We start from the raw sequence: 27311 nt of genomic DNA, 5'->3' as shown, positions 1-27311 counted from the left end.
GAGCAGTTATGTATTCTTGTATAGGGATTTAGACCAGCGCTGCACCTTACAATGACATTTTTCCCACACCAACCAGCCAAAATAAAGAAGGGGCAGGACCTACGATACCAGCTCTGTCAACAGCAATAGTGGAGGATTCTTCGAATCCGTCCCTTCAAGGGCAGCGTCCAGGTCTACAGCTGCTGCACATGTCAGGACAGGATTTCTTTGCATCGATCCATGTTTTCTTGGTGGTATTTCCCTAAAATAAGGAGAAGATGAAAAGATTAAGCACACTATAAAGCACACTATTTTAATTCAATGTTAAATATACTGCAAAGAAAAGCAGAGGTCTTCACTCTGAAAAGGTGTTGAGGGTGCTGCAAATGCAAAAAACAGTGAACTCTACTTACGTTGTTAAAGTTATATCATTAAAGACTTCTAAGAAGATTTTTACTAAGCTTTTACTTAATTTTTTTTTTTTTTATAAAGCTTGTTCACACTTTGACAACCTGGAAATCTCTGCTATAGATGGGAAATATATAGTATTTATGACAGATTCAGATCTGAAACATATTTCTCCAATTTAAGAATTAATGTTAAATTGGCATTAGATAAATGGAGGAAATAATGATTTGTGTCAGAAAAACTGATATGTAGAGTGCAAAATATTTTCAGAAGTTTCAGTTAGTTATTGATTATATCCTATTGTTGTGTAGTTTTATGTCTTTTAGCAATAAAAATGTAATCAAAAATATATCTCTTTACTAGTTATGGCTTCTTTAAGGAAAATAATGGAGAAGGGCCTCATATTGGTCTCTGTCTGGGGCCTCTAGACTACCTCTGAAAAGGTACCTCAGCAGCCAGCCAAGCCACCAGGTGTCGCTGTGGCCTCCAAACAAGCTTCTGTTCGCTGATGAACGCTTTCACCGAAGAAGCGAACGACGCATCGCATGAAGCGAAGCTGTTTTTCAGGTGGTACGATTACATGTTGAAGTTAAACAAGTCGGCGTTACTCTGTGTTGTTTTCGCTTTCTTTACATAACGGGAAAGGACGTGTAGTAGATGTGGTGAGTGTAAATTTATCGCCCTGGTCGGCGCCGTGCGCGTGGTAAGTGTTTGGGGGGCTACACTGCATGTTAGCCTAGCATCTTTATAGCCAGGCTAACACCTTCGCCATAGCTTGGAAGTTAGCATCAAAACAGCCGATTTTAACCATGAATTTGGTCAGAAATAAAACTTTGCACCCGAACATGCGTGACGACGAGGTTCTCGTGGTGGAAAACGCCATCCGGCTAGCGATAGACTCGATAATAAACGTGCTGTACGGTGTCAACAGTGCCAGGACTCATGAGTACCAGCGGATGGTGGCCGACAGGGACAAAGAGATCCAGAGGCTGGAGCGCAGGCTGGGGGAAGTAGAGCTCGAGCTGCAGGAGCTGCGTCAACATGGGTGCACGAGCAGGCTCCTGGAGAAGGAGCAGAGCCTCGTTACGGAATCACTGAGCTCCGGGGAGCCTCAGGAGGGAGGACTGAGCGTGTTTGAACAGCGCTGCATGGACACGGAAATGGCAACGGGGCAGCAGGAGTGTGAAATGAGTTTATCATGTAAGTAAATACAGAAACAGAGAGTAAGTAAGCCTAAAGACGCCACCTGAAGCTGTTCAGGAACAGAATCAATGAGAGAAGTATTTATCAGGGGATTAAACGTAGATAGTTAGTCTTTTAAACCTTTGTTTTTGTTGATATTGTTGGGGACCCGTTTGTGGGCGGGGCCCTTAGATATTGCTGCTGTATGCATAAAAAGAAACGTCGCAATATCAATCATTTGTTCACTTCAGGCGTTATTCTTTCTGTACTTCATCAGTAAAGTATATCAGTACAGCTGTAAGCCGTTCCCTTGCCATAGAATGGGTTTATCATCTGTGGCTTTTACATTTAAACAGGGGGTTAATTATCACTGAAACACTGGCTTGACTTTGACGTCAAATTTAAGTTTGCTTCTTGTTTTACACCAAAAAGACTACTCAAAAACATATTCTGTTACCCCAAGACAGTGATTGTAAGAAGGCTTAACCAGTATATTTTCTTGAAGAATGGCCCTTTATACTTCTTTTGAAATTTATTGTCTCACCTGGGAACGTATATAGTGTATTCAAAACAACTACAACACACAAAGAGCTCATGGAGACTCTTGTATTTACCCACATAAGTTAAATCCATACATTTTTACTTGGTGTTTTTTTCATTGATAACATGTAAACAATGTTTTTTTAAATAATTTTCACTTTTGTGTTACTGAATGCTTGAAGAACCACATTTATCATTTGTGTTAGAATCCTTTCTTTCATGTCTGTATTTTTATCTTTTTTTTTTTTAAGTCAATGGACAGTCATACTCAGCAACCAATCAAGTTTAATATAGGAAACCCTTGGTTTTCTTTCCAAAACGTTTAAAAAATGTGTGAGTTGAAAAAGAGTAGAAATATTTAGAGGTGAACCATTAACAATTTAGCCGATACAGATGGTTTTTTGTTAATTCTCGAAACAGTCTGATTATATCAACATTTTCTCCAATGTTTGAACACAACATCAGGTCAGAGTTTGCCCAGTGGATCACATTTCTGCCCTGTAAAAACTTACTATTTCAGCAGCTAGATATGCAAGATATAAAACTGATTGGACACAACAGATAAACATTGATATTTGATATCAGTTCATGACCTATTATTTGGTTGATGACTGATGTTTGTAAACAGGGTCAATATCAATGATTCCAATCTTAAACAGATGCATTTATACATCCCTGGAAATATTGACATATATCAGCAAAAATCCAAACTCATGCATTTCTGATTTGAAACAAATACTCTTAATACCACTCTGATTACTGGTATGTTTATTAATTGGTCTGCTTCTATAAAAGTTTGGAGAATGTGGATATGAGTCCGTGTGGAGCCACACAGAAGAGTATATGTTATTTCATTAACACTTTTTTTTCACAGTTATAGAAGTGATTGCAATCTTCTTCCATCTCTGAGAATGCCATGTTTCTATCTCCTTCTCCACAGTGGGCCTTTTTGCTCGTCCCTCCTCTCATGTCTCCTCTCAAAGCCAAGAATCAGCTCTTCCATCCTCCCCCAGCAGACACGGTCTGGACCAGACCTGCACCCCCCACTCATCGAACTCCTCAGGTGTCTCAGAGGCAGCCAGGAATCTGCCCACATCTCCCAGCAGTGTTGTCGTCAAAGAAGAGCCTTGTGACATGGACGCAGTTTTAATCAAGTTGGAAATGAGTGAGGAGAGAATCACTGAGATCCCAGAGAGCACAAGCAGTCTGTGTCAGGAACAAGAGAGCCCCAGTGTGACAAGTAATGTCATATACTTTATTTAATTCTTATTAAATATGAGGATTCAGTTTATGCCAAGTAAAAATAATTCTGAATTTTGAATTTTTTTTTAGCCCAGTGCTTACAATCAAATGATGATTCTGTGCTATCCTCATAAATTTGGCGTGAATTTAAATGATAATTTTTTTTATTTTGAGTTCTCTTCTTTAAATAGAGAATGTTCTTCCATTAACTTTAGCTTAATTTCAAGCTGAAAACTGAATATGCATATTTGTTCACATGACAGGGGGGTTGTATAACTAAATCTAAATCTTTTCAGGGAAACTGGAGAGCAGAGAGCAGAATAACTCAAAGGAGAAACCTCACGCAGACTTGGATGGACACAAAGTCACTCAGGGAGGGCAGCTGAGGTGGGTTATGCCATACATTTGAAGCCAGAGTTTTTTTTCCTCTCCAGTGTATAAATTTGGAAATTTAGACTTTATGGTGTTATTAATGAAAATGCTTAGTTTATAGGAAACACAAATTTCTTATTAAGATCTTCTCTGAAATTGAAGTAAACTGATGTGTACAAAAAATTAACTTGTGATTCTTTTTAAACACATATTTTGGACTTTTTATGCCTTTATTTTGGCAAAGAGAACAGTGGGTAGAGTTGGAAAGGGACGAGACATGAAGAAAAGAGACTGCAGGTGGGACTTTTACCATGCTGCCTGTGTGTATGGGGTGCGACCACTGCTAGGTTGTCCACACCCCAATTTATTTCTTTTTAACTGAAAATTCAATCCATCAAGCTCTAACATAATTTTCTTTGACCCTAAAGAGATTTATTGTTTTGTTGTGCATTTTGTTTGGTATTAGCCTTGCAAAGCTCCAATCTGACAGGCTTGTACCAGGTCTGAAAACAGACCTGAACAATCAGTGTCATTTGAGGAGAATGAGGCGGTAGCTACAGGCAGGGTTTAGTCGTGCTGGAAGCTGACAGCAATGTCATCCTCCAGTGTATCCAAACCAGGCCCCATCTATATTAAAACAAGAGCAAAGAGCCACATTGAAAGTGTTTCTTGGTGTGAGAAGATGTTTTTGCACTTCTACCAGGTCCTGGGTTTTATCCACCAACAAGCTCCAGTGTTCATAAACTACAGCAGTGTTTGCCAATTACCTAATTTTGTCTCCTCACTCTGATTGGCCTGTAATGAATGTGATGGAGAGTGCTTGTCCAATCACTACCCAAGATTTTTTTTAAATGCCCGACCCCTCCCAAAAATAGTTAACTTAACCAACAATAATGGTGGTAAAAATGCAATCTGAGGGTGCATTAAAGGTTAGTTCAATTGATAATTAGAGTGTCAAAGTCAGTTTCATAGAATTATTACAATGTTTCATCTTTTAAAAAGGCAAATCTAGTTGTTCAAAAACCTGGCTGTAATAGAAAATTGGTGTTAACTGTCATTATTTACCTCATTAACATCTGCAGTCATGTTGATCTGTTTGAAGAACACTATGTGTTCAATGAGTTACAAATCCACTCATCTTTGTGACCCTAACTCGCCTCTCCACCTCTTCAGGAACAAGAAGAGGAACGTGCCGATGTCCGAGCTGCCAGAGGAGGTTCAGAAACTGAAGCGAGCGGCCTGGAGAGCAGCATCCAGGCGGTACTATGCCAGAAAAGTAGCCCGCCAACAAGCAAACCCTTTACACTCTGCCCCTTACCTCCAAATGACAGACTCCCATTTCACACAGCCCATCTCTTTCGTGCAGAGGAGAAGGAAGGTGCTGACATCAGAGTTACCCGCAGGGTCTCAGACGCATCAGAGGGAGGCATGGAGAGGTGTATCCAAGAGGCACTATTCTCGAAAAACAGCTCGCCATCAGACTGATCAGTCACAGTTCATACTGTTGAACACCGATCCAAGTGGAGAAACACAGGGACCAAACAGTGGAGGAATCATGTGTAGCTGATAGACGGAAATGCTGTAGACGAGGTTTTACTTTCTGCAAGGGTTGTTTTACTGTCTTTTGGTTAGGGATGCACTGATTCTGACACCGAGGCTTAGTACTAACACTCAGAAAACACTGGAGATCATCACTGTATCATTTTAAAGGCTAAGCTGGAGCCATGTGGCCAGTTTGGTGATATTTGAACATGAATGAGGACAGCAAATGTAGAGCAGACTGAAAAATATGCATTTTTAAATTTAAAGAGGAGCTACATCTAAGCAAGACGACAAACCTGCTAAGAGCTGTAGTGATTTTCATTAGTAGGTGTGTGTTGGAAGAAACTAGCCCTGCTAGTTTTTTTCTCTGCGATATATGTTGCAAATTTAAAAAAAAATATAAAATGAAATTAACCGGATAAATGTAGTGCCTTTTTATGTACACTAGAGTGTAAATCAACTGTATTTTTTGTTTTTCTTATTTGGGCATTAAAGTCATTTTTCAGATTTCATGTCCTGCAGAATTCCTGCAGATCCTTGAAAAGTCTTCAAAAGTCTTAAATCGGGCCTTTGAAATGTAACCCTTAAAAGCCAGATACTTCAAATAATAGCCAAAAAAATGTCATTTTCTGGAATAGAGATGTTTTTAACCTTCAAGTGAAATCCAAAGAAAAATTGTCATAAAAATTCATGTTTTTGTTGCATTTGCTGCATTATGTGTATCTTTAAAGGGATAATCCCCTGGAGAGCATTTCTAATCATTTATCAGATTGTATATAAAATGTATTTATAGGCGTTTATGGTTCCAAAACGTCTTTCCCCAGTATCATTTGACATTTTCTAAACTGTGCATTAAATCAGAAAATTCACTGACGTCTTAAAGGTCTTTAAAAGCATTAAATTTTGTTTTTGAAGGGTGTAGGACTCCTTTACAGTGATGTTTATTGCTCATGCACACACCTCTGTTGAGATTTAAAACACGTTTCATTTAGCCCTCAGTATCATTGAGTACACACATGCAAGTACTTGTACCTGGTCTTAAAATGAGTGGTATCAGTGCATCCCTACTCGTGATATCTGAACACTGGACTACATGGATGTTTATATGCCTTTTTTTCTTTTTAATCTGTGCTGATGATGACATCTGTCTCTTTTTTCTGATATGATCTGAATAGTTCAAGACTGTTGTTTGACACAGTATTTTTATTCTATTGTGGCTCTCTCCACAGCTGAATTATGATTTTTTCTCCTTTCATTTCAAGCTACTTTGGTTACTTGCCTTGCATGTTGGTACAAAATTCAAGCAGCAAAAAAATGAGACTGAATCAATGAGGCAACACAAAACTATTGTTTTACTCTTCTGCACCCCTGGAGTCCAACATGTGCAACTACAGCAGAGTCATCATTCAAGGTCAGATTCTGAACTCTACACCCGTGTGTTAATGACAAATGTGGAATTACACAATGGGTTTTTATAAAATGCATTAAACATGTTTGTGTGTCTTTTGTTTACATTTCAACTAATAAAGTTGAGGTGATTTTGATAAAAATGCAGCAGTCTTCATTTTGTAATCAGAAATCACATCAGTTTAAGTTTTTCCAGTAATAAACGACACATTTCCAACTTTATTGCACAAAGAATCTCTTTATTTTTCATTCAGATCAGCAGGAAATGATTTGACATCATGTGTGCTCATGTAAAATAAGATTCCTAACCACTGAGGTACAAAGAAAGATGAAGATTGGAAACCTGATCTATTCTTTGAACCCAAAAGTAAGCAAAACGAAAAAAAAAAAAAAAAAAAAAAACTTTCCATTCTTTAAAAAACCTCAAACTTTTATTTCATATTTTTTTTTGCTTACATGAAATGAAATATGACACAATACTCATACGAACTAAAATCATGATACACTTCTAGTTCATAAAAAAGCCTTTGGTAAAAAAACATTTGTTTTATTGCTATTTCATTTGGATCTGAACAATAAACTGTTCAAATGATGATTTTTGACAGTACAGGTGCATCTCAAAATATTTGAATATCATGAAAAAGTTCGAATTTTTTGTCACTCTTCTGAAAGTGAAACCCATATATTAAATAGACTTGTTACACATAGAGTGAAATATTTCAAGCCTTTATTTGTTGAAATTTTGATGCTTATGGCTTACAGATAATGAAAACCCAAAATTCAGTGTCTCAGAAATTTAGAAAATTGTGGAAAAAGCTGAATATTGGAAAGTCATGGTGTCACACCCTAATCAGCTAATTAACTCCAAACACCTGCAAAGGTTTCCTGAGCCTTTAAATGGTCTCTCAGTCTGGGTCAGTAGGCTACACAATCATGGGGAAGACCCTCTCTTTCTCCACCTTTCAGAAAATATGTGCTGAAACAAGCTGTTCTCAGCTGTTCTTCTATGCCTAGTGACCTCACCAGGGGCCCTTAGCACCCACCCTGGGTTTTGGTTGGCCCTCCCTCACTTGGAGGAAAGTTGCGCCCTCCTCTACTGATCCTCTCAGCTACCAGCCAAGATGCTGGATAGCTCAGTGGGTTACCCTGAGTGTCTGTAATATCACAAGTGCTGCATCCATTTCCTGAGAGGGGTGTGGTCAGGGGCGGAGTCAGACAGCTAATTACCATTTAAAGCCACAGACACAGAAACGGCTTGTTCTGAGAAGGGCTGAAACAGTGGAGTCTTTAGACATACAAAAATCCAACTGGAGTGTTTTTTCAGCAATAAACCTCACAGGCATGTTTTGGGGACCTCTGAGACCAGTATAAACTTGTCTTAAAAGGGTAAAATATGTCCCCTTTAAGGTAGTGATTCCAACCTTGGGTCTGGGCACCACTAGGGGATGCCAAAGATTTCAGGGGGGCTCTGGACCCTGTCAGCTCTCAACTTGTGAACATATATATATATATATATATATATATATATATATATATATATATTTTTTTTTTTTTTTTTTTTTTTTAATTAAAACAAATCAGGATTAGAAACATAATGTACAAAGGTGTACTGGGCTACCCTAAAAAACAATAAAAAAAGAGGATCTCCTAATTTTTAACAAAAAGAGGGAAAATGTGGGGAAAAAATTAGAATCTTTTGAGATTATTAGATTTTTTTTAAAATGACATTTGCATTGGGGGGCTTCCACTTTATTTAGAGTAGACAGTACTTAAACAAAGGTTTTACATCAAAAGATTTATAATTTTCTTCATATAGGAAGCACTAGCACTGTCACAATCACCCCAAATGATGCTGACCCATCGACTAAGAGAGGGTTTGGGTGGATAGGACAACATAAAAACAACTCTGTAAATTAAATCAATAACATGAACGTTTAACTTGCTTTGCTGCAGTAGTAGCTACAATAAAATGAAGTTTACAACTTAAGTTCAAGCAATTTAAACCAGTAAACCTTCAGATTTCCTCCACCTCATGAACTGCAGTGTCCAGATACTTACCACGCCCACCCACGTGACGTCACATTAACGAGGGCATGCAATTGTCATTGTGTGCCCTCAACTTGGGCTCTAACAACGTTTTCATTCTCATGGGTGAGAAAATAAACCCTATTTTGTTAAATTTCCTCATTCAACCTCATGTCCTAACCGCCCTGAATTCACTCGTCCATTATCCTCACTGCCTCCAGACATCATTACTGGCGCTCCAACGCCATCACAGCCTCCTTCTGCCCCCCAGCTAAGAAAAAACAAGCATGAACGTCTTACAGCAGCAGCTGTCTCTCTCTCTCTCTGTAGCCCTCCATTGCGCATGTTGACCACAGACAGCTGATAGCTCATCCGTAGCTGTTTCTGTCACATACAGGACTGTGAGCATCCCTGCTACTGAAATCTGATCTGTTTGACAGCTGCAGCGGTGTTTGCACAATGAGAACAGGCGTGCGTCCGGCTGCAGCTCCGGCTGCGCCCTGGTGCTGAAAACAGGCGACACATGCGCCTGTTCGCTCTGAGCGTGGATGTGCTGAGGCGTTTGAGAGCAGATAAAGACGGCTTTGTCATTCCAACGGACACTATTCTTTTTATTTCTATTTTTTGCTTCAAAACGCTCTGAAGACAGAGTCTCTCTTGTCCTACTGCTGCTGCCTGAGGCTTGGTGCACAGAGAGGGGATGCAGGGTCTTAAACCTGCCGGGGGCTCAGGTCTGGACACGCAGGGAGGCAAACGCCCGTCGTAATTGTGACTATATGTTGCAGAAGTGTAGCCAGGACATAAACAGAGACATCAGCTCTGCGTTACAGAGAACAGGATTGTCTTTTAACGCCCTGCTAGCAGCTGCAACACGATTTGCATAGAGCTTTGTTTGTTTTGGGTAAAACAGCTTCAACCGCCAGCACGCTCATCCCTCGACTAAAGAATCAGTAGGGTTCGTCTGCAGGGTCTTTTCTCTCATGTTTTCTGTGTTCAGCAAAGACACATTTATTTTAAAGCTTGGATTTATGACCAGACCAGTGCTAGCAGAAAGACTGCTGTTGCGCACTGAGTGGATGCGTTTCTGCTCAGGTTTTTGACCGTTTAATGGCTACTGTTGGTCAGGTAGGTAGGCCTTGTCAGCAATGCTAAAGTGATATCCGTTTTACTAATCACATATTTAAGCATATATAGTTATTAAATGCGTTTTATTATTTAATTAACTTTCTGTAATGCCAGTTGTGCCATTTGGTACTTTCATCATAGGATTTGGCTTCAAAATTGACCTAAAATTCGATTTTCTTTTGGCTTGTCTTTTGAAAATGAGTTTCATTTTCAAACATTTTAACAGAATTATTATTTCAATTACCTTTTAAGCTGGATAAAGTTCATTTTTTTTCTCCTCAAGCCTTTGGAGAGCTCCACTTGCCTTTGGATACACCTGCGCACATTTGGAGATGTCCATTTGGATCCACAGCTGTCCATTAACCCTGCTGTGTTCCTCGCGCTTGTAAATATTTTCCTTCGAAAAATTTTGGTCCAGTCCAAAGGAAAAGGGTCTCTTTGACTCAAAAATACCACCAAAGACTATTTGTAGTCTCCAAAAGATGCTCCAGGGCTTGGCTAACGCACAAAAAGCGACAGAAAGTAACCCAGAGTTCAGCTGCGCACTGACTGACAATTGCGCTTCTGTATCAACTGTATGACTGCTGGATGGACCAAAATAAGTTGAAAATATGGGGGTAGAACATGGTGTTTATGGGGAGTGGGCTGTACTGTTTCAGTCCATTGAAAAATATTTTTTTGAATTTATTTTGGAGCTTATAGGTATTTGGGGCCAAAAGGGCCAATTTTGGGTTCCAGGGGCTCTCTAGGCCCTTAAAAAATGGTTAAGATCAATGTAGACACCCCTACACATTAGACACACATGGAAGTGTCCTTTTTTGCAGGGATTGCTGGGAAGAAGAAGGAGGCTGTCGAGGTTGGGACTCTGAAGAGGGAGGTATAGGCAGAGCCAGTGTCTAAAAGGTAAGAAATCCTCTCTCCTACTGTGGCCAATGGTGCCCAACTCTGGCTAGAAGGCAGATTTAGACTCTATAAACGACATTTAGACAGAGAAATCTGACTTTTAAGGAGTATTTTGGTATATATTTGGTGTTATAGAGAAGGGAGGGTCAGGGCATTATGGAGTGCATTAACAAGGAAATATGGAGGCACGGCTAGGGGGAGCCATAGCTGGGTAGGAGGCACTCACCAGGCCCTGTGATGTAGCAGTGAGGATGTTGTGCTTATTTTAGTACTCACAAACATGAAGAAGTCCGGAAGATTCTTCATTGTTGAGTGCTAGTCTTCATTTATGTCGGTATTGTTTGAGTAGCATTAGCTTGAAGGGTGTACACTTCCTCAGGGAAGAGCTAAACTCACAAACAGGCTGACAGCTGTAAATATACAGAGCAAACACGTGGAAGTTGGAGAAATGTGTTCAAAAAAGTTATTAAAACGTAAATTTAACCGTTCAAGAAGAGTTTTAAAAGAATTAAATGCACTTATATGGATTAGCATTAGCCTTTCTGTGATCATAGAAAACATTCAAGATGGCCTCTGCACTGCAGTCAAACAGGTGAGAGTAACTCAGCACTTCCTGATTAGATTTCAAGAGGGCATTCATTTAACTTTTACTTGAATTTAAAGAGTTTTATATAAGAATAATTATCTTTAATTCCCCTTGAAGATAGATTTTTGTGAATTCAGAGAAATTCAGAAGAAATGAAACTTAATGCTGAGGTTTTATGAGTGAGAGTGGGTGTGTTGTTGTGTCATGTCTTTTATTTAAAGGCCATGCGGCTGCAGAGCCCTGATTGGTCAGTCCGTGGCATCCATATTTAACTTAAAACCTTTATAGATTTTACTTATTAGGACTTTTATAAAAAAAATATCAAGCAAATTACATCATGCATTAATGATTAGTTGTCTTAAAAATGACACAGATTGATCAAGGTTACTTATTAATGACCTTAATTGACAGTTAGGGGTCAATTGGGGCCAATTTTACACGCGTAAAGGGTTAATTTTCAGTTTCAGATTAAAATGAAACTAGAGGAAACTGTTAAATAATCAAAGTCATCAATTTCATGATAGATGCAGCTCAGAATATAAACATTATTCAATAATATTTGTAATTTATTGATTCAGATAGATAATTTGGCAGAAACAGTGGTATTAACCCTTTCATTACCTGCGTCTCCTCTTGCTTTTTTACGCCCCGCCGTGCTGATAAATGAAGGGATTTCTGTGGCAAAACTCCATCTGTGAAGACAACAGTAAGGAAAAGAGAACAAAAACATATAAATGGAATATCCTGATACTTTAGTTTCTTTTAAAGCACAGTTTTAAAGCCAAAAATCTCTGTTTATGAGCAGTCAGTATCGGAAAAGTGGGAAAGTTTTCATTCATTTGCAAAGCAAGCAGCCTAGAGCTCAAATAATCAGAATATGTGATGTTATAAATGAATAAACTGTACAAAACAAATGCTTTAGGGGACATTTTATGCATATTTAATGATATTTTTTTAGAATATTTTGCACATTTGTGTCTATAGTATTCATACAAAGAGGAACATTTAAACATTTTAGTTGCAATCACTCATTTAAACACATTATTTAAAGTTAACCTGAAGTTAAAGGGTTAAATCCTGCTGCTGAGTGTTACTGCTTTAGTCCACAGTCGTGGTGCTGAAATCAGATGGAGGAAAACATGAGCGTCTTTGTCATTAAAAGGTAAATTACTGCCCCCTGTGGTGGCCACAGGTATTATAGGACAGAAAGACGAACAGAAACACAGATATCAGCCTTTTCCTCAAAACAAGAGAGTGTTGTAGGGCCTGTGTGGACGTGCTCAGCCTTGTGGTCATCAGCTGTTTGGGTCCCCAGTGTTTTCACAACACTAGTGTTATCTCTGTGACTGTATGTGATCTCAGAGTGTCTGGAGTACCTCAAAACGCACGCTGAGCTTAAACTGGCCTGCAGAGGTGAAGTGAAAGATATCAGAGTACTTCACAGGAGAGACCAGACTGAATTTAGCTCAATGACTGATTTCCCTGTCCTGTTTTAGACTCATATTTGAGGAGAAATAACCACGTATGAGCCTGCTTTTAGAGCTTTCACTCATCAGCTGATAAAATCTGACTTAAAATATCAAAATTCTGCCTAGAAATGTCAAAATGTTTTGACCAGAGGCTGATGTTATGTAACAAACAAGTCTTACAGCCCAGTCAGCTGTGACATTATTTGTTTTCACGCTTTATTCCAGCGCTGAGTTTCTGTAGGTAACGCCCTTTCAGCTGCTGCCTGCTAGCGCCTTGACATGCCGGCTGCTGAGGAGCTATCAGCTCGGCCCATAGACACACACACAGAGCGAGCTGGTGCTGAAAAAGGCCGGGTGCTTCTGAGTGGAGCTGTGACATACTAAAGCAGAGAGGCTGTTAACTCTTTCACTGCTGACTAAAATATGTTCATTTGAAGGTTCAGAGAGGAGAATGAACCAAAATCAGCACCATGTAAACTCTTGTGTCTGAATCTCTGCTTGTTTTTCATTTCAGGAATCCTGATCAGGACCAGAGTCCTTGTCAAAGAAAAAACAAACCCGAGAGAGGCTCTAGTGTGAGCTTGAAGAGAGGAAATTTGATGTAAGAAGCTACACAAATCCTTCGGTGTCATCCTGTCAGTCAGATTTTTTTAAATCATTAGTCTTGTTCTGTGCCTTTCCAAAAAATCAGCAAGGCTGAATAGAAGAGAAATAATCAGTGATTCATAGATGATTTCCTCCCTTAGAGCTTAACTGAACATCATTGGATTATTTCTGAAGGGCGTTGGCACTATAGAGTCGTTAGAGTTGTGCTTGAATTGTTTTCCAAAGCAGCAGAGAAGTGGAATCGGCTGACTGATTAGCTGTGACACTGATGGTCAAGCTGAGCCTCGAGACCATAATAAGGTCATTGTGTTTTTTTTCATTGCTGTCAAATGAAATCACTTCAGTTTATACAAGACTCTTCTAGTTAATGGCTAAAGTATGATTTACTCAAGACACACCGTTATTCTTATCAGTGTATTTGTAATACTGCAGTATTTTTAATTGATTTATAACTGTGTGATATATACCTGCAATACAATCACTGCAGGAAATCATAAATCTACTCTTAGAGCTAAACTTGTGACAGGAACTTAAGGAGACTAAATATCATGCAAAATCATCATGCAAAAGCTCAACAAATGATTAGTCTGATGTAAAAATTAGGTGGGAATTGGGCTTTGACATAAATAAACATTGTACCCTCATTAAATTGTTGATGCCTTAGTCTATCCCAAAACATCATGTACATTTTTCAGTCTTAAAATAATATTAACACTTCAAGTAAGGCTGGCCAATCTACAAAATTTTAAGGCTGATTTGAGGACAGGTTTGCCTCCCTGATGATCATGATGGCATATCCCAAGTGGACGTTCATCACAAACAGTTATTTGTCTGAATAATCCTTAAGTAAATGGTGTCAACACAATTATTTTGCCACTCCAAATCAAGGTGTAGGCTCTCAGACCCCGGTTCTAGGTTGTAATTCCTCTGACAGGACACCCACAACAACCAATGAGAGCGAGCAGACCACATAGCGTCACCAGCTGAATCTTACATACTTCCACCACTCACAAACACAAATGTACCGTCATTCATGTACCTTCATTCCAACCAGGATTTCATCCTGATTCTTTTCCTTGTTTTATGGTTTTTGCTGCAGCTTATTGTAGAGGGACAGTCAGCTGAGGTTGTTGGCATCCACGTTTGTTTTTCTTCTGAAGTCACGTAATTATGTCAGGTCACTGGCAGGTCAGTTGACAGTAAGTCCTGCAGTCTCAGTGGTTGTTTAGTGCAGTGTTGCCCAAACTTTTCCTCTTCTTTACTTTTTAGAAGATGAAAGCCATGTTGACCCAACAACTTCGTTTTCCCTACATTATTGCTTTTCAGGTCTTCCCTCTGTGTCGTTCATGAGCTGATGGCTAGTGCTAACCTAGATAATATTTCCTAAGAGTCTGGAAGGGGCCACTTTATCTCCAACATACTGACTTTGCTCGGCCCCTTGGGTCATCAGTGGCTGTCTGGTCAGAAACAGTCATCTCTTTATTATTCGCCAAGTATCCATAACTGCAACTGTTGGCTCTACCGCCATCCATTAGCAGTTAAAGCCTGTTTTGTGTTTTGTTATGGTGGAGAGGATGAGTGTTGAAGGGTGGAGCTCCCTTTAGTGGGCATAATGTACAGCAGACACGACTGATGCATTTGATACTTTACCCAAAAAAGTGACCCATCTGTGGTTCCCGACCCAGACTTTGGGGATGAGTGCTCTATTGTGCGTGCCCAGAGAATTATACAATGAAAAACCATTTGAATTTGTCCTTGTGTCTTTAGTCTCCTACCTTTATAAAATGGTTTCAAGATTTCAAGGAAATCTTTGCTGTTGCTTTGTTCACCATTACCTCATCATTCTTTTGACCTAGTATCCTGCCTCCATTTCCATCCGTTCAGGACAAAAGAGAACAGGCAACTCAAAAAGCTTTCAAGGGTGGCCAGACTGGGAATTTTCTCTAATTTTTTTCAGGAGTGCATGTGAAACTGAACTTGAAAAAAATGATACATGTAGTTCTTATGTTAAAATAGATTAAATGTCCCTTTAATGTCACTTCCATCCCTGAAAACTAAATCATTTGATAAATGTGGTTTCAGCGCCCTAAAGACTATCAGACTAAACTGTGATCTTTCCCTCTCCTTGTCTCTGCCACAGCTACCACACAGTGACATCTTCACCATGGACACCATGATGGACGAAGAGATCATCGAGGACAGAACCAAGCTGAAGCAGGGTCTGTGTAAAGTGCTGCAGTGTGTGGCCACCATCTCCTCTGCAGCCGCTGTAGTTAACCCTATCTTTGGAGTAGCGGGTTCTCTGATCCGGGTGGTGCTGCACCACATCGATGACGAGGACATTCGCACCCTGAAGCGTGAGTTCGGCTCGGTGAACCGAGCTCTGGACCAGCTGTCCCAGATTAACCGCAACACGCTGGTTCAGATCAGGAAGGAGACGGTGGACGGCCAGTACCTCCGCGTGGAGGAGAACCTGAAGAACCAGTTCAGGAAGTTCATGGAGATGGTGGAAGCTCGACCAGAGCATCGCGAGCGCAAGAAGGACGACTTTGAGGAGAGCTACGCCAATGACTTGGGAGACCAGAACCTGCACACGCTGTACGACGGTGTGGTGGGCAAACGTAAGCTCTTCAGCCGGCCCATCCTGGAGGTTTACCTAAAGCACTCGCAGGGCGACCGCCAAACTATGGAGGTTCTCTGCACACGCCTCACCTACCTGTTCTGCATCGGCCTCATCGCCCTCATGGGCTACGCCGCCGTCATCGGAGATGACGAGGAGGGCCTGAGTGAGGAGTGGGCTGAGAAGATGGAGCATGTGCAGGAGAAGATGCAAGAGGCTCTCCGCAGGTGCCACTGAAGAAAGAATAAAGAGGAGCTCTTCTTGTCGTGCACTTTTGCTTTCCCTTCATCACCTGGACTCACATGTCCACATTCCCTCTGTAACTCCTTCGTCTTCCTCTTTTCTCTCCCTAGAAGCACTTTGTAAGCATCTACAGCACTGCTTTAAAATCCAGTGGTATGAGAAAAAAAAACCCATCTCATACTTTTCATGACAGTATGCCCATATTCTCTGCATATGCAAACAGTCTCTGAGCCACTTTGACATGTAAGCAGACCCAAATGAAAAGAAAAAGTCTAAACATCACAATTGGCTCACAGATAAGGCTTAAAGCCATGTAATAAATATGAAAGGTTAAAACCGTGATAGTAGTCAACATTAAAATCTCTGCAATTAATTATAAGTCTACTCTTAAGGCTAAATTTCAAGCATGAATGCAAGAAAACGACACTACTAAGGATGCATGATATTGGATTTTGCCAGTATCAACACATAACCATGGTTCAGACCTTAAACTTCCTTAAACTTAAAGTCTGTTTTTGCTGCCTATAACTCTTCTCTACATATGACCAATATTAACAGCCGATATACCGTCAGTGAAAATGGTCACATCTGCCAGTTGTGATGATTAAGTTTCCAAATCAGTATGTGACAGTATCATGCTAAAAAAATGTGTATCTCAACACTACATATCAAAACAACACTAAAGCTAGCTAAACATGTAATCTGATTATAGCATCATGTAGAAACCAAGAAAACTAATCTTGATATAAATGCAGCTTGATTTTATTTTAAATGTCAGACTTTGCAATCTAGCCCAAACCATTTTTTTTTAAGTTTCTGAGTTACATTTATAACACTAAAAGCAATCAGATTTTTGGAATACCATACTAACTAGCTAAACTAAAACCTCCTGAAACCAGAGACATACATGAGTGGATTTAATCAGGAACAGGAAGCAACTTTGTCTGCTGTAACACTAATCTATCTCCACTAGAGGGAGCTATTTTTGCAATACAGTTTCATTGCAGAGCTGCTATATCATTTAGGGCAAAACTATAGATGAGAAAAATCCAACTAGAATCCCAAAGTTTTCATGGCTATGAATGTAACAGCAGTAAAAATAATCACAGGTATGCATCTTGTATAATCAAACTGCCATGTGCAAAACAACATAGTTGCCGCAAACATTGAGATTATGATACACTATTTTTTTGCTGCTAATACCAAGCCTAATCTAAATTAACACTAGTTTTTGATGCTGCTGTACTATTTTTCTCAAATGAAAAACTGAAGAATAATAATTAAAAACACTAAAGGTACACAGAAACTGAATTAGTGACACTATCTAGTTAAGCACTTCACCAAAAAATGGTTTTTATTTCTGCTTTCAGTTTCCACTGTCTAGATCTTTCTGTTCCTGCTCCTTACTGCTAAAGTACATCATGTTTTAAATGTTTCAGAGCCAGTCATACTGTCATAGTGTGATTCTCTACTCTTATTTTGTTCTGTCCTGTTTCAGTCTTTATTTGCCGTGGCCTGATGCCTTATAGCAACGCCACGAGTTAATTTGTAACATAAAAATAAAAGTATTTAGGGGTTTCTTTGGTGTATGGCCATTTAGAACGTCCAAAACAACATGGAATAATAATTACTTGAGATCATTATAATTTTTTAAAGGTTGAGTCTCATCATCATGATAAATGTTGCTCTCCTCATCATAACCTCCTCCTCCTCTGACCAACAGTGCCTAAATGTGCCATTAATTTTATATTATTTTTTTATTTTAAGGGTTTTTTCTGTATCATTTAGATATATTTTTGTGTGAGGCATTCTGTTATAAAAGTTTCTATGCTGTTGTTCAGACTTGTGTTTAAATATTTGTAAATGTTCCTTTTTTTAATCAAACAGGTTTGAATCTGTCCAGTTTGAATCTGTCCAGTTTAAAGGTTGACGGTGGTCAGACATGATCACTAAAAAGTATCCAGCTTCCATTCCTCTCTGTTAATGTGTTTTACATTTATCTCAGTTTGTTTAACAGTCATAGAAATTAAAAAACTAACTCTGCCTGTAACTCAGTTATGGTATTGTGGCATTGTGCCATCTCTATTATTGTCACATCAGATTCAAGGCTGCAGAAATATAATATATTCAACAAGCTGTTGATATGGAGGATTATATGAACCTCTAAAAAGCTTTTATGAAATGTCTTTTGTAAATTTGTCGCCTTTTTTGTTATGAATCCTAGACGCCTGGTTGTACATGTACCACTACAAATAAAAAGGAGTGAATATACTCATTCTGAGGTGTCTACTCTTTCCTTTAGTGTAAAATATACCAACATAAAAAGAATCCTGATCATTTACTTCAGTTTAAGTTTGATGATGGTCTCAAATATAGAAATGATTTCTAGAGGTCAGATCTAGGTCCACATCCACATGGCAGTGCCTGGATGCTGTGTTGACTGGAATTCTCAGGTACAGTTAAAAATTTGGGATACACATTAGTATCGGCCTATATCAGCCCTACTGACAGACATCAGCTGTTGGTAAATGATGCTGGCATGAAGCGATGTCAGTAGCCGATGTTTATCTGTTGTTTTACTTTAGCGCCTTCATCTAGCGCACCTAACAGCTGATTCAGATAACAGATTTATTAACAGGTAGACAATGTGGTCTATTGGAAAAATAATTCAACACCGTTAAACATGAGAGAAATATGCTGAGGATGGAGTCTTGCACCAAAAGATCTCAGAGATCAGCTCATCTGTTATTCTGGACATCAGTATCAGCATTGGTTTTTATGCATGTCTGGTGTAAATGCACCTCAGTATATATACAAAAACTTGCAATCACTTGGGCCACATATGAAGGTGGACACTCATGTCCAGGTCCACACGCTCAGCCTGCTGTCTGTAAGCATGGCAATAATGTCTGCTTGTCTTATGTTACCTGATTATATATATATATATATATATATATATATATATATATATATATATATATATATGTATGTATGTGTGTGTGTGTGTGTGTGTGTGTGTGTGCGTGTGAAGATATTTTAGTTTACTTCTTATGTATCACTCAGGGCGGATTCATCGACTACAACTGTGACTAAAAATGTTTGTCAACAGCCTTTTTTTCCATGACAAAAACTAGACTAAGACTAGAAAAAATAGACCTGTGATGACTAAAACTGAAAAAACTAAGTTTAATTTTCATCAAGATGACTAAAACTAGACTAAAATGTAATGTATTTTTGTCAGACATTCAAAACCTGTGATATTTCTCCACTGTGGGTAAATCTGTCAAAAAAAAAAAAAAAAAAAAAATGCAGCTGTATCTTTTTTGCCTCTCAGCTGTAGAAAGCAGGGACCTCAGATTTAGCAGAGTGCCGAGAACACACTATCATGATTTGGTACCAGATTTAGGCAAGAGAATAAAAGTAAAGACTTCCACTCTTTACTAACTGGACTAAAACTAGAGTTTGGAGTTTTCTTTAACTAAAAGTAGACTAAAACTAAAGATGATAGAAATGACTATAATTTGATTAAAACTGAAATGCATTTCATTTAAAGACTAAATCAAGAATAACATTAAAAATAGCTGCCAAAATTAACACTGATGTAAACACGCACTGTGTCCTTAGAGGTCCATCTGTGCTGTTTAAAGGCCGTTTAAAACCATTTAAGAGAAATGCAGACTAAAACTGTGTAAAATTGTGGAATTTTAAAATGCAATCAAAAGGATGCTCTTCATCACTATGAACTACAGAAATTGTGAAATTAGTCAAAATTTAAAAATTAAAATCTTTAAACAGCCCAAGTAAAAACACTAGCAGAGACGGGTGAGAGAGCATTCAGGGTCAGTCAGTATTTTAATCATGTCACATCAGTTTTCCTGTCAAATTATATCAAAGCAAATAAATATTTTGATCAAAAGTAAAGACGAAAATGTCAGGACGTTCTCTGGACTAAAACTGGGCTTGATTCTTAAAAACTAAATCTGGAATAAAATTTTGACAAAGATGTGGCTTAAAACATCAAGTATTGCAAAGTAAAGCTGCCAAAATGAACACTGAGCTAAAGGTGCATTTCTCTGATTTGTCCGCCAGAGGGCGTGATGAGTTCACGTGTCTCCCCTGAACACCTGTTTTCTCAGAAGTCCCCGGGGGGCCAGCAGCAGCTCTAAAAGCATCATATTCTTCTCGATGTTTCCACGTCTCCACGTAGACGATCTAAACCTCTGCTCATGATTCAGGACCCAAACATGAGTACCCCACTACACGCTCTGCTGATGTGTGTGTGCGATCCACAATAAACGTAAAGGTTGAGAAAAAAGTAAGAATGCACCTGAGGTGAAATAAAGCGGGCACATGGCCGAGGTTAAGTACCTCAGGAATGGCCCTCATGTAAAACTTTCCAGCTGAACTGGTTTGACTCTCAGCTCAGAGTTGGGGAACAACAACAGGAAAACGTGCATTGTATGCGTCTGAAAAGCAGATTAATGGAAGACTGAGAGACAAAGATTTTTGGTTCTTACCTGCTCTGCTGACTGTGTGATGAGTCTGTGAAGCTGTGACGCAGCTCGTCTATCATGTGATGGAGCTCATTTTCTCTGCAGGACAAGAGAACAGCCTCAGAGAATCCGTTCACACCTGAAAAGAGGGGGAATAGTTTGATGAAATCATTGATTTAAATCAAAGAGGGATCGAGATAAATGGTGTGAAGCCCTGCATTGTTTGGAGGATAAAACGATTTGCGTAATGATTCGTTTTTCGGGGAGGGAGGCTCAGGCTGTGCGCTCACAGGGCGCGTCGAGTGCGCGCAGAAGAGATGTGAGGATTTATTTTAAGATCAGAAACCATTTTGATAATAATAAAGACTTTTATGAGCTAAACTCGATTTTAAACGTACGCTTCAATCTGGTATTTTTTAGTTTACCACGCACGGCTCAACAGCAGTTTACCTCTTTATACAGACTGAAAACCTTCCTTTGGAGAGTGATCTGTATCAAAAATGTCCTGAATCTGATCAAATATCCAAACACCTTCAAACGTTTTTCCAATCACAGCTATTTAAGAACAATGGACCTAACTATTGTGTCTTAAATCTGTGGAAATATCACCATAATTCTGAGGGAATTGAATGATGATTAAACACCAAAAAATATAGCAGATGTAAAGTGTTCTCTTACCTCATAAATAGATCCTTTGACAGCTGAGGAGCAGAATGCTGCTGAATGAGACATTTACACCAAAAGCGCAAAAGACTTCTCTGAGAAAAAAAGGTTAAAATGTCTCAGGAAAAATAAATGAAAAAAAAGAAATGCGTAAACATGTCCTTTCCGTTGCTAGGAGCCGGGAACGTCCTTTCTTGTTGGAGACTGAGAGGAAAATGGAGCCTTGCGCACATTTCAGCTCGTGCAGTTTGCGCTCTGTCAGTCTGTCTGTCCTCTCCCTCTCTCTCCTTTTCTCTCTCTCTCTCCTTTGCAGATATTCTGAGTGCGCATCTTCCTCCTCTCCGGATCCTGTTCTGGAGCCCTCCTCAGCTCCACAGTGGGAGAGAGAACCGTGGGAATTTTCTCAAACTTGACAGGGGGAAAAAAAAAAACAAAAACTTGTTTGCAGCTGTTGGAGCACATCAGGCGTGAAGGAGCAGCAGAGTCATTTCATTAAGGTAGAGAAAAACGCAGTGAATGTATGAATGTGATGAATGTCCTTGTTCTCCATCAGAGAGGATGGCTCTGCTGTAAGGTGTGTCCGATGATGTCTGAAGATCTGTGCGTAAAAAGGCTGCCGTTGCGCAATGTCTCTTAGATGCGCATGACAATTACACACGGTGCAGTTAGGTTTACTAAATGGATATTTAACCCTCATTTACTTTTATATTATTCAATCATATTACCCTCAGATTTTGTTTTAGGAACTCTTTGCTCCAAATATAGAAAAATAATTATGTTAGTGCTAATATATGTAGGAGTTCAGTGACGCAGTCTCTGCTCTCCATCCACAGACTAACATGAGAACAGACAGGGCTCCGTTATGTGGGTTTGACAGTGAATCAAGGATGAGAGGGGATTTTAAACATGCTTTGGCCTTGGGCTGCTCTGCTCTCACATGAGTCAGACTCAAGGGCAGCTGTGCCATTTTCTCCTTCAAGGATGTCAGGCCCCATTTTGTTTGTATGACATCAGCAGGTGCATTATTTTGGGTGGATAGATCAAGTCTTTGACCGTGTGAGAGCAGAAAGGTTCAAGGTAAACATCAGAGCACTTATGAAGCTCTAAATCTGAGTCTGACATGATGTTTAACTCAGGTTTAGACAACCAATCATTTGGTGTTTGTTTGTGCTCAAGTTTTGTAGTTCTGCTTTAAATGTTTTATTTATTCCATACTTAAATGTGTAAATACATCCTTGTGCCATGATATAACAAAACAGTTTAAGGAAAGAAAATAGAAAAAGAGAGGAAAAAAGAGACCATAATCTCCATCTGCAAACATTTAAGCATCTCAGTTTACATGAGTGAAAAGAAACTGATTCAATCCTACCCCTTTATTTTCTAGTTTTATCAATAACATCCTTACTGGACCGTCTCAGTTTTACATTCAACTTTTGAAACCAATGTCCAGTAAATAACTCATAGAAAATATAAAAGAAAAGTGCTTTCACTTTCAAACAAACAAACTGTAAATACATATTTAAGCTGCAACATGATCATCCATGTAACCAACGCTGAAAAATAAAGCTTCCCCCTTGAACTACAGCTTCCTGCACTATTACTAAACATTTTGAGTGCTTCCTGGCAGCAGATTATTCCTCACTTTGCTCCTTATCTGAGCCGGTTTAAGTCCACCAAGTCAAACCAAATTTAAAGTTGTAAATGTTAAAAATAACTGATCAGTATGCACCCAAAACCAAGATTGAAAACTATTCTCATTGCTCGTTCTGCAGTCTTAAAGTGGTTGTAATGAGCTTTAATAAAGAGAGTATTCAGACCCTCTTCGCTTTTTCAGTTTTGTTATGTAGCAGCGAAATGATGAAGTGAAACCAGATTTTTTCAAAAATAAATACAAATAAAAAACTGAAAAATCTCTGAAAAACACACTTGAAATTCAGCTCAAGTTCCTCCTATTTCTCTTGATTATTGCTGAGATGTTTCTACACCTTGACTGGAGTTCACCTTTGCTAAATTAAACTGATTGGACATGATTTGGAAAGGCACACACCTCTGTCTAAAGGCCTCGCAGCTGACAATGCAGATCAGAGCAAATCAAAACCATGAAACCAAAGGAACTGCCCGCAGAGCTCAGAAACAGGATTGTTGCAAGGCACAGATTTGGGGCTACAAAAAATCTTCTGCACTGAAGGTTCCCAAGAGCACAGTGGCCTCCATAATTCTCAAATGGAAGAAGTCTGGCACAACTAGGACTCTTCCAAGAGCTGTTGGCCCAGCCAAACTGAGCAATCAAGGGGGAAGGGTCCTAATGGTCACTCTGACTGAGCTCAAGAGATCCTGTGTGGAGATGGGACAAACTTCCAGAAGGACAGTGGCAGTTTGGGAATACAGAGTCTGTATTGCACACAGACATTCAGAGAACACATTGTTTTTTTGTCACAGGTATCTAATTCCTCATTTTGTCCCCTCTCAGACAATGTCCAGTCCGTTGGAGAAGGTCGTAGCCCAGAAGAAAGAGGCCATCGAGGCTGCGATGGACATGTTTGAGAAGGGGGCCGAGGTGTTGGCCAGCGCTGTGGGCGAGCTCTTCCCTCTCTGTGAGGCCGCCGCCCCGGTTCTCCGCCTGGCCTTAGACAATGTCCAGAGCAAAGAGGTCTTCTACGTCAAAGAGCAGTTCCTGACCGTGAGGAACAAGCTGGACGTCCTGTCTGCACAGCTGGAAGACATCGACTGTGAGATCAAGAAGGGGAGGCTGGACTCACAGTACTTCTCTGTGGAGGAGAACATCAGGAACCAGTTTAGGAAATACATGGACATCCTGGAGGCCAAACAGCAGTTCAGGGAGGTGAAGACCAGACTTTTCCTGGAGCATTTTTCCAAAACTGGAGGGGAGAAGAATCTTTTTGTGCTGTATGATGCTGTGATGGGGACCAACAGCTTTGGAGAGTCGGTTTTAGAGGTGGTGGACAGGTAAGGTTTCATTTTACATCAGTCCTAGCCATCATTGTATCTTTAAGGTAGACAAACATAATGAGGTTGGTTTAAAAGTATCATATGCATTATTTTAAATATGAACATGGCAGATACCAAATATATCCAAACTCTCTTGGAACTGGGGTTGATCATTCAAGGTTTTTTGACTGGAGAATAGAATAGATTTCCTTATTTTGCATGCAAATGTTACATCTGTTTCGCAGGTATGTAGCAAGGAACCGCCGCCTCCTGGAGGATTTCTGTGTCCGCCTGAAGGAGCTCTTCTGTCTGGGCCTGATCGCCCTCCTGGGCCACAGCGCTTTAACCCAGGGCCAAGAGGATGAAGAGGAGAAAATCAGAGAGTGGAGCAGCAAAATTGAAGAAGTTGAGTCCAGGATGAAGATGACTATTGAGTCCTGTGTTGCTGGATTTGCAGAGCAAGCAAAGTTAGACTCCCAGCACCTCCTTCAGGAAAAAGAAGCAGAGAATCTGCAGGATTCGACTCAGCGGCTCCTGGAGTTCTTGGTGAAAAAGTACGACTGGGTCAGCTGGTCCGTGCGGCTGATCAACCATTCAGGGAGCACGTACCGCAACTGGAGAGCAGGGGAGCACTTTCACCATGTGGCGGGACAGAACTGGTTCGAGGTCCTCCAGGTGAACAACATCAACCTAGTGGTGTCGTTCAGCTCCAAACCCCAGCCGGTGCCTCGAGACTTTATCCAGCAGGTGATGGAGGGCCCGGGGAAGAAGGGGAAGGCTCCAGATGTGGTTGAGGTGCTGGAGAAGCAGCTGTGTGGGTTTGTTGTTCACGCTGTGAGTCGCCATAAGGAGTCTGCAGCTGCATGGAACTTTCCGGAAGACTGTCACTACTGGGAGAGACACAAGAATGTGGCGGTTTGTGTGCACTCTGAGTAAAACTGAAACAGAGAGTATGTTGACCAGATCAGTGAGTTGATTCATCATGAAATTATTTCAGTAGTGAATCTCAAGCTGCTTTCCCACGTGCATAACAGAAACTTTTCAGAGATACCAGCCTGCCCTGAAATCTTCCTAAGTGGCTTTTTCCTTCCTGCCACGCAGGTTTTTACCTTTGTATCAGTGTTACATGTAACTGGAAAAAAATGGAAAAGAACTCACTTATGAGCAGAAAAGAGTACCATGCTATGTCCAGGTAGTATTTGAATTTTCCTAAATACTACAGTATCTCCTACACTGACATATCAGCTCACCTCGACTTCACACAGAAGGCGGCTGGCAGCAGGTAAAGTAAGGGAAACAAATCTGGTCATTCATGTTTGCACATTCAGCTCATCCCCAAAATTCTGCAGGAAAATTCCAGAGCTTTGTGCATGTGCGAAAGCAGCTTCAGAGAATGGGATCAACACGCTCGTAACATTACCAACATGGTCTTATTTAGCAGACCAGGTATTAGCCAGGTGTAACCAATCTACTTGAAAGCCTCTCTTTTTAAGTGACGTCTTATTTTTGTTACTTTGTTTATACACTGAGCAGCATGCTGAGTATCGAGCATCACGTCATTATATTGTGTAAAATATTATTTTATGCGTCTGTGTTTGCAAACAAGTGATACACACTTTTGTCATGCAAATTAAAAATGCATAGCATCAGTCACTTTACAAACTTGACTGTGGATCACAGTCTAAGTATTATGTCGAGGATGTTCCCCACACCAAGGTTGCAATAGATTTGGATTTTTCATTGGTTTTTGTTTTTGTTTTGTTTTCACTTTCTCTGTTCAATTTTAGTTTAGTTTTTATTAGTTTCTGCTGCTGGTTTGTCAGTTCAGTTTAGTTTTTATTTTGCAAAAATGCTTTGTTTTAGTTGAGTTTTTATGAGTTTAATGTTAGTTTTAGTTTGTTCAAATACATGTCAGAGATCATACATTTTTAAAAACATATTCAAACAGGCTGCTCTTCACTTATCATTTTATTTATGGAAAGATTATGTTTGAATACAACTAAAGACATAAAACTACCACTGTGTGAGGTCTTAACCAATCAAATCAGGCCATTTTACTCATGTAGGTACTAGTCAGTGTGGTTGTCAAAGACTAAAACTAAGGATAGTTAGTTTTGATTTTTGTTTAATTTTTGTTTTGTAAGCTCACCCTAAACTTTAAATTAGTTTTGGTTTTTTTTTTTGGGTAAAGCTTAGTTTTTATTCACTTTCAGTTAACTAAATGATTTCCAATTGTAGTTCTATTTATTTAGTTAGTGTTTTTCCTCATTTTTTCATCTTCTTTTTATCAGTGCAGTTATAAAACTTGTGTTTTCCTCTGGCCAAAATGACCCACCCTGCTTGTTTTTTTTTTATTTTTTTATGTTTTTGTGTCACCTCTTGTTGTATTATGATTTAATGTTAATACTTAATATGAGTGGGGGTAGTGGTCAAAAATAGGAGACTACATAGTGTTTGAAGTTGCCTGCTTCATTGTACAGTAAATTGGAATTTGCAATATTGCCATACTTTCACAAAAAAGCTTAATTCTTTTTAATAAAATGCATTCAAAGAAGACTTCTGCTGCTCTTTAAGGCTATGCCTCTCTATCAAACTAAAGTAATGAGTCCAATTATGCATTAATTTAGCAGTCATATTGGTAGAAATAACCCCTTTATACCAGTTTTGTCGTGGTTTAGCACATTAAATCCTGATGTTGCCCATGTTTTCTCAGCGGGTGTCCATCCAGTCTCACTCACTGTGGCAGGAATTCCGTCTCTTTTAGCAGATCCAGATCATTCGCCTCAGCTCAGTAGAGCTGGTTGTTTCGTTCCCACACAGCTCTTCATTTGGCACCAGTTTGGCTTCAAATGTGGATTAAATAATGACAAAAGATGGAAAGAAGACTGGCACTCAAATGGGAGCTGGCTATATCAGTGGCTCACATTAAAGGGCTATTTCGTAGCACAGAGCTCATC

At 39.5% G+C, this 27311-nt stretch overlaps 3 protein-coding genes across 4 annotated transcripts; all 3 read left to right on the top strand.

Moving 5' to 3' along the window:
* The first annotated feature begins 904 nt into the window (after positions 1-904).
* LOC121513045 lies at positions 905-6134 on the top strand. Its single transcript, XM_041792532.1, has 4 exons — positions 905-1587; positions 3050-3349; positions 3648-3738; positions 4897-6134. The coding sequence occupies exons 1-4, from the start codon at positions 1197-1199 to the stop codon at positions 5288-5290; spliced, it is 1176 nt and encodes a 391-aa protein (XP_041648466.1). The 5' UTR covers positions 905-1196; the 3' UTR covers positions 5291-6134.
* Positions 6135-10425: 4291 nt separating this feature from the next.
* Positions 10426-18520, top strand: LOC121513718 (protein rapunzel-like). 2 transcript variants are annotated; one of them, XM_041793651.1, is made up of 3 exons: positions 10426-10725; positions 13295-13381; positions 15527-18520. In XM_041793651.1, the coding sequence occupies exon 3, from the start codon at positions 15551-15553 to the stop codon at positions 16241-16243; it is 693 nt and encodes a 230-aa protein (XP_041649585.1). In that variant the 5' UTR covers positions 10426-10725; positions 13295-13381; positions 15527-15550; the 3' UTR covers positions 16244-18520. The 2 variants fall into 2 exon arrangements, with proteins under 2 accessions (XP_041649585.1, XP_041649586.1); XM_041793652.1 differs by lacking the exon at positions 13295-13381 and having other exon boundaries at positions 10665-10725.
* A 2942-nt stretch (positions 18521-21462) lies between these two features.
* Positions 21463-26024, top strand: LOC121514136 (protein rapunzel-like). The gene is made up of 3 exons (XM_041794231.1): positions 21463-21902; positions 23876-24372; positions 24600-26024. The coding sequence occupies exons 2-3, from the start codon at positions 23879-23881 to the stop codon at positions 25288-25290; spliced, it is 1185 nt and encodes a 394-aa protein (XP_041650165.1). The 5' UTR covers positions 21463-21902; positions 23876-23878; the 3' UTR covers positions 25291-26024.
* The last annotated feature ends 1287 nt before the right edge of the window (positions 26025-27311 follow it).

The sequence above is a fragment of the Cheilinus undulatus genome, linkage group 8, assembly GCF_018320785.1.
Source record: "Cheilinus undulatus linkage group 8, ASM1832078v1, whole genome shotgun sequence".
Taxonomy (NCBI): Eukaryota; Metazoa; Chordata; class Actinopteri; order Labriformes; family Labridae; genus Cheilinus; species Cheilinus undulatus.
Note: the sequence above shows the minus strand (reverse complement) of the source record. Positions and strands in the feature narration are given on the sequence as shown.